We start from the raw sequence: 14,999 nt of genomic DNA on the forward strand, positions 1-14,999 counted from the left end.
AGGCTTACATTCTCAATGCATTGTATGGATACTATGAAACTCAGCAGGTAAGGTAAGAACACAGGAGCCTGACTAAACTGGATTTTTATTTTTATTTATTGTACTTAACTTTAATTCTAGATGCTAGAAATAAGTAATAGTTCATCACTTTTGTACATGATCACATATTTGGCTCATGCAGGCTGAGGTTTCTTTGGTCTGGGTAACAATATCTGTCCAGTGATTTTTTTTAATTGCTTTCCCATAATGCAGGACCATGGACAGTTTTTCTGTGGAGATTTGTCTCCACGTTGTGTTGCTCATGGTAGGTGTCCACTATCACCCTGGGTTTGAGATGTCTTTACCTCACATAACACCAGTTTGCCTGACTGTCCTGACACCCTGTGCATCAGTGTTTATATGAGTGTATGTCTGCAGGCTTGGTGTGTGCTGGCAATGTCTGAACCCGGCTGTGATCAAACTGAATTCTTACACACCAATGACACCTGTGTGGAGTGTCCTATATGCGGGCCAGGAGAACAGCTGTCTCAGGTAACACATGACACATAGCTATTGTCAATTTGTCATCAGTGCAGTATTAGATTCATTACTTGCGCAAGCAGAGCATGCAAGTAATAGTTTTCATCCATGTCGCCATTTGATGCGTATGCCGTATGCGTATGCGCCGTGCCAGCATATGACGTAATGACTACTTGTGCTTGATATGGCAGTGGTGTCAGATTACATACATGTACATACATACATAGGGGCATTACCTTTAATCCTCCTGACACTAAAACTATCGTCATTACGTCACCATCGAAAACCAATTACACCCTGGCAGTGTGTCCTTTAATCCACATCTTTATTATGTCATCATTGAGAGCTAGTTATACCAGTTATACCCTGACGTCATATGCTGCTACGATACATACGCATCAAACGGGGCAAAGTAACCACAGTATACCGCTAATCAACTTACAAATTACATAAACATACATAGAGGAATTTCCTTTCCACCTTTCACCTTTAATCCACCCGACACTGATCGACATATACGTCACCATCGAAAGCTAAACCTAATAATTCAATATTTCAAACGTTCTTTCACAGAGAAGCTGAGATTTGACAGTTTGTAGCGGATGACAGTACTTGCGCACTCTGCTTGCGCACTAGTAGGCCAACTTGTGTGCAACAAGCACGTATGCACTCGACAGAGTGCAGTTCTAGTTGTCGTTGTTTTTTGTATTTATCTCTTTCTTTTTCTGTCCATCAATCTGTGTGGGTCCCTCCATGGCCATGACTGTCCATTATTCTCCTTGTCCTAGGACTGTGGTTTCGGGGATGGTGGAGAAGGGCTGTGCATTGCATGTCCTGAGGGACAGTTCAGTCCGGAGACTGGTCTGAATCCTTGCTGGCGCTGTACCCGGTGCAGACTATTGAACCGCCAGCAGAGAGCAGCATGCTCAGCCGTTAGCAATGCCCTGTGTGGACCCTGCCTCTCAGGGTGAGCAGGGGGCCCAGTGGGACACACACAGTGCCAATAATTGATCCGGTACATTCTGTGTTTACATGCAAGCAAGCATATATGCATACATGCCATATGTGAACTCATATATCTCTGAATTTATTTTCCTGCAGGTATTATGAGCTCAGGAGCATGACAGGAGAGGTGGAGCTGACTTGCGTGCCTTGCCACCACGGCATGGCCACAGTTCGAAAAGAGTGTTTGTCTTTAAAGATTCAAGCTTCTAAAACTGGTGAGAATCCCAAGATCAAACCAAAGCCTGCTGCAGAACCACAATACATTGTTATATACTCTGTAAGTAAGGGTTTCTATTGATTGAGAATGTGTCCAATAATTTCAAATGTGTTATTTGTGTTCTCTCCCAGAGATTGCAGTCACCATGTCCAGGAGAGATATGAAACACCTTACAAAGGAGAGTGAGTAACTAACCACAAAGAATTTCAAAGTTAACATGTTTGTACCCTGTATACCTTTTGTGCACATTGGTATTCAAGTTTTTATTTGTTTGTGTTTGATCAAGGGACAAAGACGATTTCTGTTTCAATGGTTCTCGTTGGATCTGCCACAGCATGCTCCACCTTCCTCCTAATTCTGTTGCTCTGGGCTTTCCTACTCGCCTTTGAGAAATTCAGTAAGTTCAATTTTGAACTTTTAGCTCCCTAAAGTTGTTTGTGTCTCTCAAGTTGGCTTAAGTAAATGTATTTGATAGATTTTTTTTTTATGTACAGGCAGTGCACGGTTAAGAACACGTTAAATGGAAGACAAAAAGCCAAAGGCTTTGTTTCCATTGTGGTCCAACTTTAACCACTTGAACCATAGAATCCCTATTTTGGGCTGAACATTTGGTGAACATTTTGCATGACCACAACGCATCGCAGCTCAATGCGTTGTGAACTTGTAGATCGGCTATTTTCTGCAAAGACATTTGGTGTAGAGGGAAAAAGGACGGGGTCTGGTATAGGCCCCTCTGGGACTCTGGGCAACCATAGGGTTTAATTAAGTGGTTTTAACTGTGCATTCAGAACAGGTGCCTGAGTACTGGCGTGAACCTGAAGGGCTGTTCTCCAGGGCAGAGCCAGACTGTCTGCAGCACTCAACCCTCCACAGTCACTCTGAGACAGCAGTGAAATGGCCTCAGACCCCTTCACTAACGTTCACTCCAGCTGAAGATCCCCCCAGGTGCCTTGAAAGGTAGTGCCTTGTGGAACAGCTCAGCATACATATTTTACCATATCATCTTCATACCACACACATGACAATGTAATACTATATTATACCTCTCTACCCAGAGGCCCGAGTTCATTCAGCCACGAGAATGAGGTACAGCCTGCCTCTATTGTCATCAACTTCACCACCAACATCAAGCCCTCTGGTCAGAATGCTGAGGACAGTCTCAGGGAAGGACGAGAAGGAAGCCCCTACTCTATGGGGGAGGTACTTCTTCCAGTCATATTCATCATAAGAATAGACATAATGTGACAAAGCATTAATGTTGACAGTTCAAACATGTATCTCGTAGAGTGGTACAATATTGTACCAAATTGTATCAGGGTAGCCTACAGAATGTAAGTAGAATAACTTGGTTTTCCTTCCTAACTGGTTTTCTTTCCAATGTCAACAATCAGATGGAACAAAAACTACTCAAAATATGGGAGGTGGCTCAAGGTATGTTTTTCCTTCAAGCCATAGTGGAAGTTAACCAATTATGCCCTATGCCGTATGACGGTGTCACGCCAATTTGCAAGCTCACAGCTCTTCACATCGTGACGGGTTGTGAGCTTGTAGATCTTATATTTAAATGCACCACGTCTCTGTCTGTCTGTACTGTGTTTATCAAAACATGATAAGAAGTTTATTTTCCCTGCATGGTGTTTTTTGTGAAAAAATAATTGAACACAAATTCCTATGTGTGTATACACAAATAAAGGTAAACATAATAACTGGGTCGAGTACACATGTTCACACCACCACAATGATGCTCGACCTCGCCCTTTATTAGCCAATTGTTCACACCTGTGAACGGGCACTGTTCCAGTTCTTTAAAAGACAATACTAATTTTGCCTACAGTACTGTATGACATTCCCAAAATAGGGATGCAGGTTCTTGACACAACGTACTGTCTATTATACTGTCTTGGCAAATACACAAGTGATAACTTATCCACCTGACTCTTCTATTTTGTCTTGTGGACCCCAGGTCAAGGAATCGATATGTTGGACTATGACACCGTCCAGGATCTGTCTTTACTGCTTGGCTCCACCAGCACGCTGAGGAGACTGGGACGTTCCTTGGGCGTCTCTCCCCAGGTCCTTGTTCATCTCCATGGTTTCCAGGACCTCTTCCAGTATCTGCGGACTTCCACTTATATGCTTCTGCCCCAACTGGCCCAAGCTGCTGCGCTGTTGCCCAGCCCTGAAGCCGTTGCGAGGATACATCAAGCTGTGGTTAAGTGAAATGTTGGAACACCACTGGGATGTGTTGCCGTGACTTGAACCATAGCCTCTGTGGTCGGCTTACGGGCGATGCCACTGACTCTGACTGTACATTATGGGTAGCCGGATTGCCCACTTCATCTAATACTTATTTTTATACAGAAGTTAATGCTACCGAAATGAACTGATTTAATATGTTGGAACAAATTAACACACAATATCTTTAACTTCAACCTTTGACACTTCATCATGTCTTTAGGCTATAGTTTGTTAATGTTTACTTCTAAATAGTGAGCATTTTGTCTACTCATTTTTCAACTGCAAAATTGTTAAAAGCACAATTGTATTTAGAATAATGGAAATGTCAGATAATGAAACATTGACCTATTGTGTGTGTACAGTATCTTCACATACACCAAGCCTGCCATTATGTGTAATGTGAGTGTTAAATAACATACTGCTTTGTATTATTCAGAGCAGTGCAACTGTACCCTACGTGTGGTGTTTCTTCCTGTTTACCATGTAAAATAGATGAGAGTCCCTCTGGCTAAGGCATGTGAGAGAGGCTCACACAGAGGATGTAGTGTTCACGGAAAGAAAGAGAACACATAGACAGAGCCCTGGGAAAGTATGTTGTTTCCTTTTTGGAAGGTGTTCACCGACTAATTCAGTTTTTCTATCGTTCCTCTGACACTTCAAGAAGCAACTTAAATAAGGTGAGCTCTCTAATTCTTTCCTTTGATTCTTCCTCCACAGTGAGTCAGTCCACACTGCATTGAGATAGATAGATTATGCAACAGGAAGGTAGAGGAATCGACCCCCTTAGGCCTACAAATACTGTTCATATCACTGAATGTTGCTGTTATGTTGTTCATATCACTGAAACAGAAGGTTGCCGTTATAGCCTATGCTATTCTGCACCTTTCTGTGGAAATGTTCTGAATCAATGTATTATCGAATGGGACATTATTTTGATGTGGTTTCTGCTCAGATAAGCAGTTTGTATCATTTCAATTTAACTGAAAAGATCATGTGTTCTTGGTGTGTTTTACTATTCTTTGCAGTTGTATGAAATTAATATAGCCTATTATTTATTTATGACTAATAGGCACTAGGGGAGGGTGCACTTGTACGAAGCTTATGTGGACGGTAGGTGTCACTATTGGCTCACGTTCCCGTGTATCGGGGTACATTTGCTTTAGATCTCATGGCCCGGGAGGACGGATGTGTCATAAAGACAAGTAATCGTAGATATAATTATAGTTGAATTAAACGTGTTATAAGTTATAACCCCGCCTGGAACTTCATCAGTTTCGAGGGGCAAGCCTTTTATTTGAGATTAAAATTATTTGAGGGCGTAGGTAGGCCAAGGGCCAAATGCTAGGGGCAGGCTGCGCAAGCAGCAGCCAGCAGGGCAATAAATACAATACAAAAAACTGATGATTTGGAAAATAATGAATTGATGATTTTATTTTTAATAGCATGTTGTGAATTAATGAATGAATGGAGAGGTTTGTTTATTTCACAAAATTAGCCAAAAAGAAGTCTTGACCTCATTGATCCCTTCAAAGATTAAAACGGTGTCACGTCACAGAGTAATGTAATGCTATCGACTGTCAGCCGGTTGTCTGACAACCAAGTAGCCAATCACAGGACATCCACCCATATGCGCTATGGGATGTTATGGATCCCACCGTAGTTCTCGGAAAGCCCTGACCCGCTGTGATTGGCCAGTAGTCGCTGTGATTGACAGTTCTTGGTTTTCCAACTATGCCTAAACCTAACCCGTCCCTAACACTAAACCTAACCTCAGTAAAACTATATCTAAAGTCTAAACCTAACCTTAACCCTAACCTCAGTAAAAACTATGCTTTCCCGGGGGCCAATCAGACACATGTTAATAGGCGGGTCTAACCCAGAGCCATAGAGTAAGACAAACTCTGTTCACTTCATGGGGCCAGTCCAAGTCCAATGGCGGCTCTCCTACATAGACTTCTATTGAGAATGGGGACAACAAATAGGGACAAGTCCTCGACCGGAAGTAGGCAGAAACGTATTGGACTCAGGCAACAGCCCAGCTTTAATGATCTTAAATCCCTTCATTTTAGATTGTTTTGTAGTAAAACTACAACATAAACATGAAAGAGACTGTAGTTGTCACTGTGCAATACTTTAAAACAGTTGTCATGTTGCACACGTGCCTAAAGTAGCTCTTATTTGCGCCGCTCTCGTTGAAAGCAATGTATTTCCAACTCCAGCCTGTCCCCATTTCAGGCTGCATGAACTCGGTTTCTGCCCCCTCAATATCGTAACTCTTCTGGTCTAACCTAGAACGTCGGTGGGATTCATAATCGCGCCGTCGTTCTACCCGGCGAGCCAAGTGTTGCGCGCCTCTGCTTTAGGGGAAAAAAAGAAAAAAAAATAGAGAACGCAAACTTCACAGAAATGGCGGAGGGTTCATCGTCTCTCAAAGGCTTACGAGCCCAAATGGGTAAGAGATTCACTTATTTGTGCAACCGTTGTCACCCAGCAACGGAGTCCAAACTACTTTGACATTTTGTGCAGCCGGGAAATAGACGCCGGTACCGCTTTATTTGAAGGAGTTCGAACGGGTTAGCTTCCGTGGCTAGCTGAGCTGGCCGGTGTTCCCCGGCCGGTTATCTGCTGACAACAATGGACAGAGAGGGTGGAAGTCCTCGTTCTATCTAGTTAGTAACGTCAACGTAACAGTCATACAGCTACTAGGCTACAGATAACATTCATGCTAGTGGACAGTCATCTAAAAAAGTAACAGTAATCAATCTATTATTATAAGACTATGTAACATTGTTTCATTCTAAACAGTCTAGTTCACGTTAACCATAGTACACACACACACTACACAGCCATTTGACCAATTCACCCTAATGCCTTTCAACGTATAGACGCACGTCGACTCTGTTCATTGTTTTAGCTTTTTGGCTGGTTAACTTTAATCTGTTCAAATCATTGCCTATGCCTATAACTAACTACACAGGGCCAACGTTTCGTGTGGTGTCCCAAGACAATCGTTTCGTTTGACATACCATCAGACATTAGTCTGGCGCCAGAGTCTAATTAAGCTACAGTTATTATATGCAACAACATTTTAAGTTGGAACCAGATCAGATGGAAGTATTGCCTATAGTAGCATAATTATGCGTGTCTTGTTTTTGAGGATACTGTAGGGATTGATTAGCATATCTGACAAAATTCTCGAAGTTAAACTGCTTCTTCACAAATAGTTGATGGCAAGAGTACGTTTTGCAGTCGTCATCTGTGTATGTACAGACTACTAGAATAGCAGCTAGTCCGATTAATTATTTAACTATAGGCCTGATATGTCATAGTATTCTACTCAAGGCTCTCTTCTAGCTCGTCTTCTTGCTATTCCCAATCCCATAGTCATTAACCCACAACAATGAAACATATTTGTTGACATATGGCATATCCCAGTCCCATCCAGACAGGGCAGCTAGCCATAGCCATATAACAATGTCTGACCTGATTTTTAGATAAAGCTGCACTATGCAGGTCCAGACAGTGAAAGATATGATTTAAGCTGCAAGACGGATGCAATGTTGACTATCGTATAGTACCTTCACAATGATGTTATCAAAAAATAAAGCTTTTTGTTATGTGTTCCTCATCTATGGCCTCTTCCTTAGTGGAAGCCAATGGCACAGATGTTTACTGTGTCTGTGTGTCTCAGAGAATATCAGAATGCCCAGTTTGTTTTGACTCAAGCTGCAGTTTAGGGACAGGTAGCCCCACAAGCAGAACCCAATGGTAGTAAAGTTTCTGAAATTTTTAAGACTTTATACCATGGGGTCCTGGTCCACCGCCGGCTGCCACCTGGTATGCACACATAAATACATGTAAACACGTTCGGAGAAATGAATCTGCGCAGTTTTACGACGTTTTTTCCTGTGATGGCTTCTGAATGTGCGAACTATAAGTACCTATACATACCTCTGAGAATATCTCCTGTGTCGCGGAAGCCGTTAAGTATTTTTAATCTATGTTTGATTAAAAATGTCGCTTCTTCCTACCTTGTTTATTGACACCTCATTGTACCGCCTATCTGGCTAGCTAGTGGCGCTATAGCTATGACGGAGCAGATCAGAGGCAGGGATGTAGCCGGCAAAGCCAACCGCACATCGGGAGGCGGTACAATAAACAAGAAGAATCAAAGCGACATTTTTAATCAAACATTGATTAAAAATACTTAAAGGCTTCCGCGACACAGGAGATATTCTCAGAGGTATGTATAGGTACTTATAGTTCGCACATTCAGAAGCCATCACAAGAAAAAAAATCGTCAGAGTGCGCAGGACGACTTAATGCGGAGTTTGTTTATGTCCGCGTTCCAACAATCGCATTCAAAAATTTAGTAATGTCCAGGAACCCTACCTAAAGCTAAGTCCAAATTTCATAAAAGCTTTATGGAGGGTTCCGAGAGGGGCTAAGGGACAGGGTGAATATTTGTTAATGTTTTTGTGTGCAAGGGAGGCTTCTTCTATATTCTTGGTGTAATGTTTTTTTGTTCTTGGTTAAAACTGGGCCATCAAGTAAAAGTAGGCATATTCTTCATCCTGTTTTCCCCCTACTACTTTCCCATTCACTATTTGACTCGGGGAAACGGCATTCCACACACTATTCTTGGCTTTGTGAAAATATCCAGCCAGTTTAAAAGAAGCTATGTGAATGTGATCCTGGCTTCCTGTGTAGTTATCGAGGAGTGGGTGGTATTGGCAGTTTTGAACAGTTCAACTCCAAACCACTCAATCTCTCAGCCTGCAGAGTGCAGACAGACCGAAAGGAATAATAGAATAATGCCTCATTATGCCTGGAATCTAACCTAGTCCAACTTTAAACAGTTCCTATGCATGGTCATCTCCACAAAAATGCGAGCGAAGAGTAAATGCACCCTGTTATTATGAAGGGAGATCATCAGACTCCTGGGAGTCACAACTGCAAGGCTAGACCCCGTTCCTGGCTCAGCCTCCACTGCTGCAGAATCGAAAGCATGACAAATATTTCTGAGCTGGTCGGAGTTAACCAAAGGAGGAAACGGACCAGCCTCGATTTCTTGGTATATTCTCTCGACTCGTGCAGGACTGAGATGCCCCACCCACCCCTGCTTTCATTTAACCCTGAACTTAACCTTGCTTACTGAGGTGAGCGGCACGTTGCCATAGTTTTCGCTGCCCCCCCCCCCCCCCCCCCCCCCCCGCAAGACACACACGCACGTCCAAAGTGTGCAATGATGATTTATTTTGAATACTGTATCTATTCGTTTTTTGTGTGGATTGAATTGCAAGTCAGTTCACCCCAGAAGCAATATAATGTACTGCATTGTACCCATTTGTATTTTTTAGATTAAAACCAGGAAAGCTGCGTCATTTTTGCGTTGGCTATTCAAAAATAGCAGATATAAGTAAAAAGCGCATCACTTCATGCTGTGCTGCAAGCTTGTACATCTGCAATTTTTGTATGAGAACTACTGATCTTAATGGGTAATCTACTACCATATCCTTCTGATATGTGTTCCACTTCCCCCCCATGCTCAATGACACCTGGTTGAGGACCGTACTGACTGAGTCCCACTCAGACAACTCCTGTGGGAGTAACTTTAGGGATGGGGACATGTCTGTCATTATCTGCAGCTAGTTCCGGAAATAGCCCAGGCTTACCTTTGCGCGAACCTGTCCGAAGTAATCCCATGGAAGATTTGCTGTGTGCGCAAGTATCAGTGCAATTGATTCTTCAGCAGTGTGTGACTGTGTGTTGTAGAGAGTGAGACCCTGTCTACTTGAGGCCTGCCGTCTTTGTCATGCTTCCAGGCACAGATTGCTGCAGCTGGTCTCCCAGACAGGAGGAGGGGGCAACAGTCTACCACTGACAAACCGAACTGACTCGTCTACTATATTCTCCACACTGTCCATGCCTACAGATTCTCGCTGATGTGGGGTAGGCTACCTGACCGAGCTCCCAACTATGAGTAGGGAACGATGACTGAATGTAGACTCAATATGAAAAACTATCTAGCTTCATACCCGTCTTGCCTCAGAGATGCATGACAGTTGTGTCTTGTCTTGTGTATATGAGGCGGTTTGTGTGTAACTTAATTTTAAATTGCTAAAGCCTAACAAGCATATATTTTTGCCTATTTCACATTTATGCTTGACTGCTGCTGCTGTTCTCTGAAATGAACAGCTCATCACTGGTGGTCACGTTAGTTTTCTTTTTTGTAGACCTGTTGTGTGAGCTAATACTGGCTAGCCTGTTTCCTGTCCAGCCTCTAAAGTGGGGTCATCAGGACCCCCTGGTGCGACTGCCTCCATAGTAACTAAACAGCCTGGAGGGTGGAGTCCTGTTTATAAATCGATGTACATGGAAAAACAACAGGCATGTGTGTTTCTAAGCTTTTCTCCCATTTGATGCCATTTTATATACTAATGAAAGCTTGATTATGCTGATGACAAATCAATGGACAGTGATGTAAATAGGTTTTGTAATGAGTCCCGGGATGCAGGGATGGTCATTTTGATGAAGTCCCAGGGACATATTATGAGACCCACTTCAACGACGTTAGGAGTCATATTTTACCATTTTTACAAATTGCAGCATTTAACTCACATTCCATTTTATATGGTTATAATGTGGTTATATTCATGTAGAAAACAGAAGAAGAAATGATTATTATAACTAAAGCTAGCAAAATAGAATTGAAAACAGTACAGTAATGCATCCCGTAGATGCAGAGGTCGTCGTTTTATTGCCTCCCTTAACTATAAACTGCGTTTTGGGATGCAGAATGCACCCTATTTTAATCTCTGAATGGACAGGTTGTTTTGATCCTTATTTCCAACATTGGTCTAAAATCACAGACTTATAACCTTCCAGTCTGTTTCTTTGGCCAGTATTGAAAAAAATCTGTGTTTAACTATCAATGCATGTCTCCATAGCGATGGGAGATTGTTAAGAGCGCCAGGCGTTCAGTCCCCTGAATCAGCTTCCACGAGGACACCTGGCCCTCAAGAGGAAAACAAATCACTCCCTGTTGCTTGTAAAGGGACAAAATCAACACATGAATCGTGTATGATAATGTGAGAGTGGAGAGTACTCATATAATTTATTATATTATTCACAATTTCACATTTAGTCTTTTGCGACAGGACAGGCTGAATTCCAGGCTTGTTATACTGGCCTTTGTAATCACTGGAGATGACTAGGTGAGTGTGTTTTAAAGGAGAATTCCATGCTAGAAGGCTTTCTTACCTTTATTTGTAGTTGTTACGTCCCCACCAAAGAGGTCCAGGTGTTCTTTTGTGCAAAAGTGCATTATTGGCTATTTCCCCTAATATAAGCCCTCAATGGTGGTTGGGTTTTTGTGCTAATTTGCTTATTTCCATCGAAATAAGTAGTGAAGTGTGCCGCTTGGGATACTATTTACATTATGAAGAGGAAGAAATTTATTTTTGAGCAACGGAAGTAAGCAAATTAAAACAACACCCCGATGCCCAATTAAATTCATTGAGGGCTTATCATGGTAGGGGAAATAGCCAATAATGCGCTTTTGCACAAAATAACACCTGGACCTCTTTGGTGGGGAGAAAGCCTTCTAGCATGGAATTCTCCTTTAAGTCACACTTACCTGTCATTCATGCAGGTGGCTCATAAAGCTTGTGAATAGTTTTTGGGTGAAAGACACCGGCACACTAAACTAAGTATACATACGGTGTTGTGGGCCTGCAGCTGAGACGCAGTGCTTTTTCCCCCTTTTTTTCCCCTACTCTGCACTTTACTCACCAATTTGCTTTCCTGTGTAGTCGGCGCGTCTCAGTTCCTTTTCGTCCCCAAGATTATTCACTTGTCCAATACAACTCCAGTTCATTAGTTTAGTATACTACGGTATTTGTTTGCAAGTCTTGCACTTGCATTGGAAAAGCCTTTATCTTTCCACAGACTTAATTCTAGAATAAAATCAAAATACCCCAAAAACTCACTGCCAAGAGAATGTATTGGCTGATAGTATTAATATTACTTAACTCTATATACGGTAGGTGTATATAGTTAAAATGCAAAGATGCATAATTAATTCTTGTTACCCTTACAAATCCATCTCCCTTACCCTGCATGCATGCTGCTGAGTTGCTCTTGATTGATAAACCCTTATCATCAGCTAATCTTTGTGTCGCTTAGTAACTGTTGCGATGTGACAGAGAGATTGGCGTCTCTTTATTATGGTATGGGTTATGGGTTTGTTTAAACATGCTTATGATCCATTATATCAGTTCAGTCCTGACCCCAATAAAACACTGTTCTCCCTACCAGACCTATACAGATAAGTGACAGTCACCATATATTCAATTGTCTCTTTTCCCTCGAGGAAGCATGGATTTCCATTTTCCTATAGACGGGTTTGGCACCATTTGTATTACATCACCATTACATCACCAAATCAACATGAGTTAGATTTATATATATATAAATATATATAATGCTCATAACACTAATCTAATGATACCAAGGAGAAATCATCAGCAGTTTTGATCAGTGACGACGTCTAGTAGTGATTTGTTAAGAGGGCATTTGGGCTTGGGGTTCACATCACCCAAAACAAAAGTCATCCTCTCTGCTGTGTTATCAAACCGCCAGCTGACCCAGTAAGTACTGCTCTTCCTATCAGTGGGGTTGGAATGGATTCAACTGAGTGGAGCGTGAGAGCAAAAGTAAAGTGACCTACTACTACACTTCCTCTGGGGGATTAGCTACAGATTTTGACCCACTGTAATCCTCTCTGACCGATGAGCACTCTCATGTCTCTCTGCAGAATACATAGATAATAGTCTTGTTTTTGTTTTTTGAGGTGTGGGCTGGGGGCCTGGGGAGGGGGACTTGTCAGCTCAGCTCCATCCCATCATTTTACTATCCTGTGCTGAGAAGACTGTCCCTGCTCTGTTAAATAATACGATATTTAACATTTAACCATGGAGCTTTGATCACCTCCACACCAGTTCTTGTTTCTTATATTTGTTTCTTCTGCGCTGAAGAGCCAGCGTGGTTGTTCTTAACACGCAGCCTACCAGAACCGTAGAAAACTGTGTTAAATTAATCGTCTAGCTTGCCATACACTTATGTTATCCAGGGGTTTATATTTTTAATCCATGTTTTGATCTGATCGTATTGTTAGCCACCGTTTGTTAGCACAACAGTCCAAGTGGGACAGTGGCCATTTGGAAGATGCGCGTGCATTCACTTGCATTCAATGGTCCTCGTTCAAATGCCTGTATCTCCAAATCGGCGCAATGAATGTCGTTTTCTGGTGAAAACAAGGTTTTTCAACGGCCGACAGCAGGCGCTGTAATCGCGGTCTGGTTTTTTCTGCACCGTGCGAGAGAACAACAACCGGTCAAGACACCACACAGCATTTTGTCATTGTAACATGCGGTTAAAGGATATTTGGCTCTTCAAAATAAGTGTTCTGCACGATAAAACCTTGGCAATGCGCGATTTAATGCTGGCGGCAAGACACTGAGCATATCCTCTCTTGTGTTCTCTCCCACTCTACACACAGTGTTGTCCTCCACTCGCACTGCAGAGTCTCAGAGCAAAGTATAGTTTGACAGCCTGAACAAAGTCAGGGTCACCTCATGTAATCGAGAGCCCATTGTCAGTTTGTCACCACTGTTCCCCAGATGATAGTGGAGTAGAGTGTGGGTCACATCTTCTAATATTATGTCGTCTCCCCATCTGCAATCATCAAGGCTTTGTAAAACCTTTCCAAGAAGGAAAGGACGTCACTTTCTTGGTCTGGCAAAGTGGCAATTCCTGCTGTCGTATTTGTTGAACTAATGCCGAACGTTCAATGGAATGCATTGACGGACAAGCGTACTGTATGAATAATTGTAAAATAATCGCCACACAGTCAATAAGTGACAACCCCGTCCCCAATTCTCGTGATGACGTACCATACTTCACAGTCAGAAACTTACTCTGTGCATTTTAGAACCGATTATATGACAAAGGTTGGCGTTTGTTGTTCATAGCATACGATTGTCCATGCGGCTTTCATTCACTGCAATGCATTCCATCAAACTAACGGCTCCAGTGTGCTTCCCAAGTGCGTCAGTTGCACATGCCACGGCACAGAACATGCCCCTTCCTTCTTGACATAGCCCTGTCTGCAATGAGGAAGGAAGAAGTGGCATTGTGACAATGTGACATTCTCTTTACAGGCTGTCAAAATGGGATGGATCTATGTGTGACAGTGCTTTTTTCAGTGATTAGGTAATTGGGTAATTCTTCTGGCTAAGAGGTTCTAGTTTGTTTCCTACAGTTAGGAAACACTCCGTGATTATAGAGGACCTCAGACTACTGACCCGCAGATCAAGTGTCATCAATAGCGGTACATATCGCATGACCACCAATGATGCCTCTGTCAGCACTATCTCAAGGGCAAACACATACACTTTTCAGTGAGAAGAGAAGTATTAAGGCTGTAAGTAGATCCTGATCACGTCTTCTCCAATTTCCTTCCTTCCTTCCTCCCTCTCTCCCTTCCTTCCTTCCTTCCTTCCTTCCTTCCTTCCATGCAAATATTTATTTCTTTGGACGAGTCTGATTTTTGTGAACTGTTTGCCATGATGCCATCATTAGCATATGGCCATTTCAAAGCAATAGATTTTGATCTATTATCAGTTTGTTATTAATAACTATCATTTTGGTTACATTAAAGTGACGTTGTCGTGTCACTCTATTGGTGTGTGCAGTGACTGCCTTCAGTGTAGGGTTTTCTGCGTAGTGCAGACTGCAAGACAGGTGCATAACTTGGAAGTGTAATCACTAGTCAGACAGACGATTATGTGATGTCACAAGGCTAGTTGCTGTACAAGGTTACAGGTGCCCAAGGCCAATGCAAGAACTATTTCGGTAGGCAGATTATTATTATAGTCGTTATATATTTCTAAATTCAAACCCTTTATTCTCAATATTTGGTGGAATATAAAATGTATTGACACTGCAGTAGTCTACT

The 14,999-nt window shown here is 42.3% G+C and overlaps 2 protein-coding genes across 7 annotated transcripts in view; both read left to right on the forward strand.

Annotated features, from left to right (window-relative positions):
- Nucleotides 1-435: 435 nt before the first annotated feature.
- LOC308322256 (tumor necrosis factor receptor superfamily member 19-like) lies at nt 436-4,424 on the forward strand (the record flags this gene model as incomplete). Its single annotated transcript, XM_080773452.1, has 9 exons — nt 436-531; nt 1,308-1,486; nt 1,621-1,739; nt 1,873-1,923; nt 2,028-2,138; nt 2,530-2,698; nt 2,797-2,941; nt 3,133-3,172; nt 3,705-4,424. The coding sequence occupies 9 exons, from the start codon at nt 436-438 to the stop codon at nt 3,959-3,961; spliced, it is 1,167 nt and encodes a 388-aa protein (XP_080629578.1). The 3' UTR covers nt 3,962-4,424.
- Nucleotides 4,425-6,303: 1,879 nt separating this feature from the next.
- Nucleotides 6,304-14,999, forward strand: part of map7d3 (MAP7 domain containing 3) — a 42,140-nt gene continuing 33,444 nt past the window's right edge. For all 6 annotated transcript variants that reach the window (XM_080773880.1, XM_080773881.1, XM_080773884.1 and 3 more), the window contains exon 1: nt 6,304-6,431. In XM_080773880.1, coding sequence (XP_080630006.1) covers nt 6,386-6,431 — 46 coding nt within the window. In that variant the 5' untranslated portion in view covers nt 6,304-6,385. The remainder of the gene's footprint in view (nt 6,432-14,999) is intronic.

This window comes from Protomyctophum bolini (assembly GCF_963924005.1).
Source record: "Protomyctophum bolini genome assembly, chromosome: 10".
In the NCBI taxonomy this organism is placed as follows: Eukaryota; Metazoa; Chordata; class Actinopteri; order Myctophiformes; family Myctophidae; genus Protomyctophum; species Protomyctophum bolini.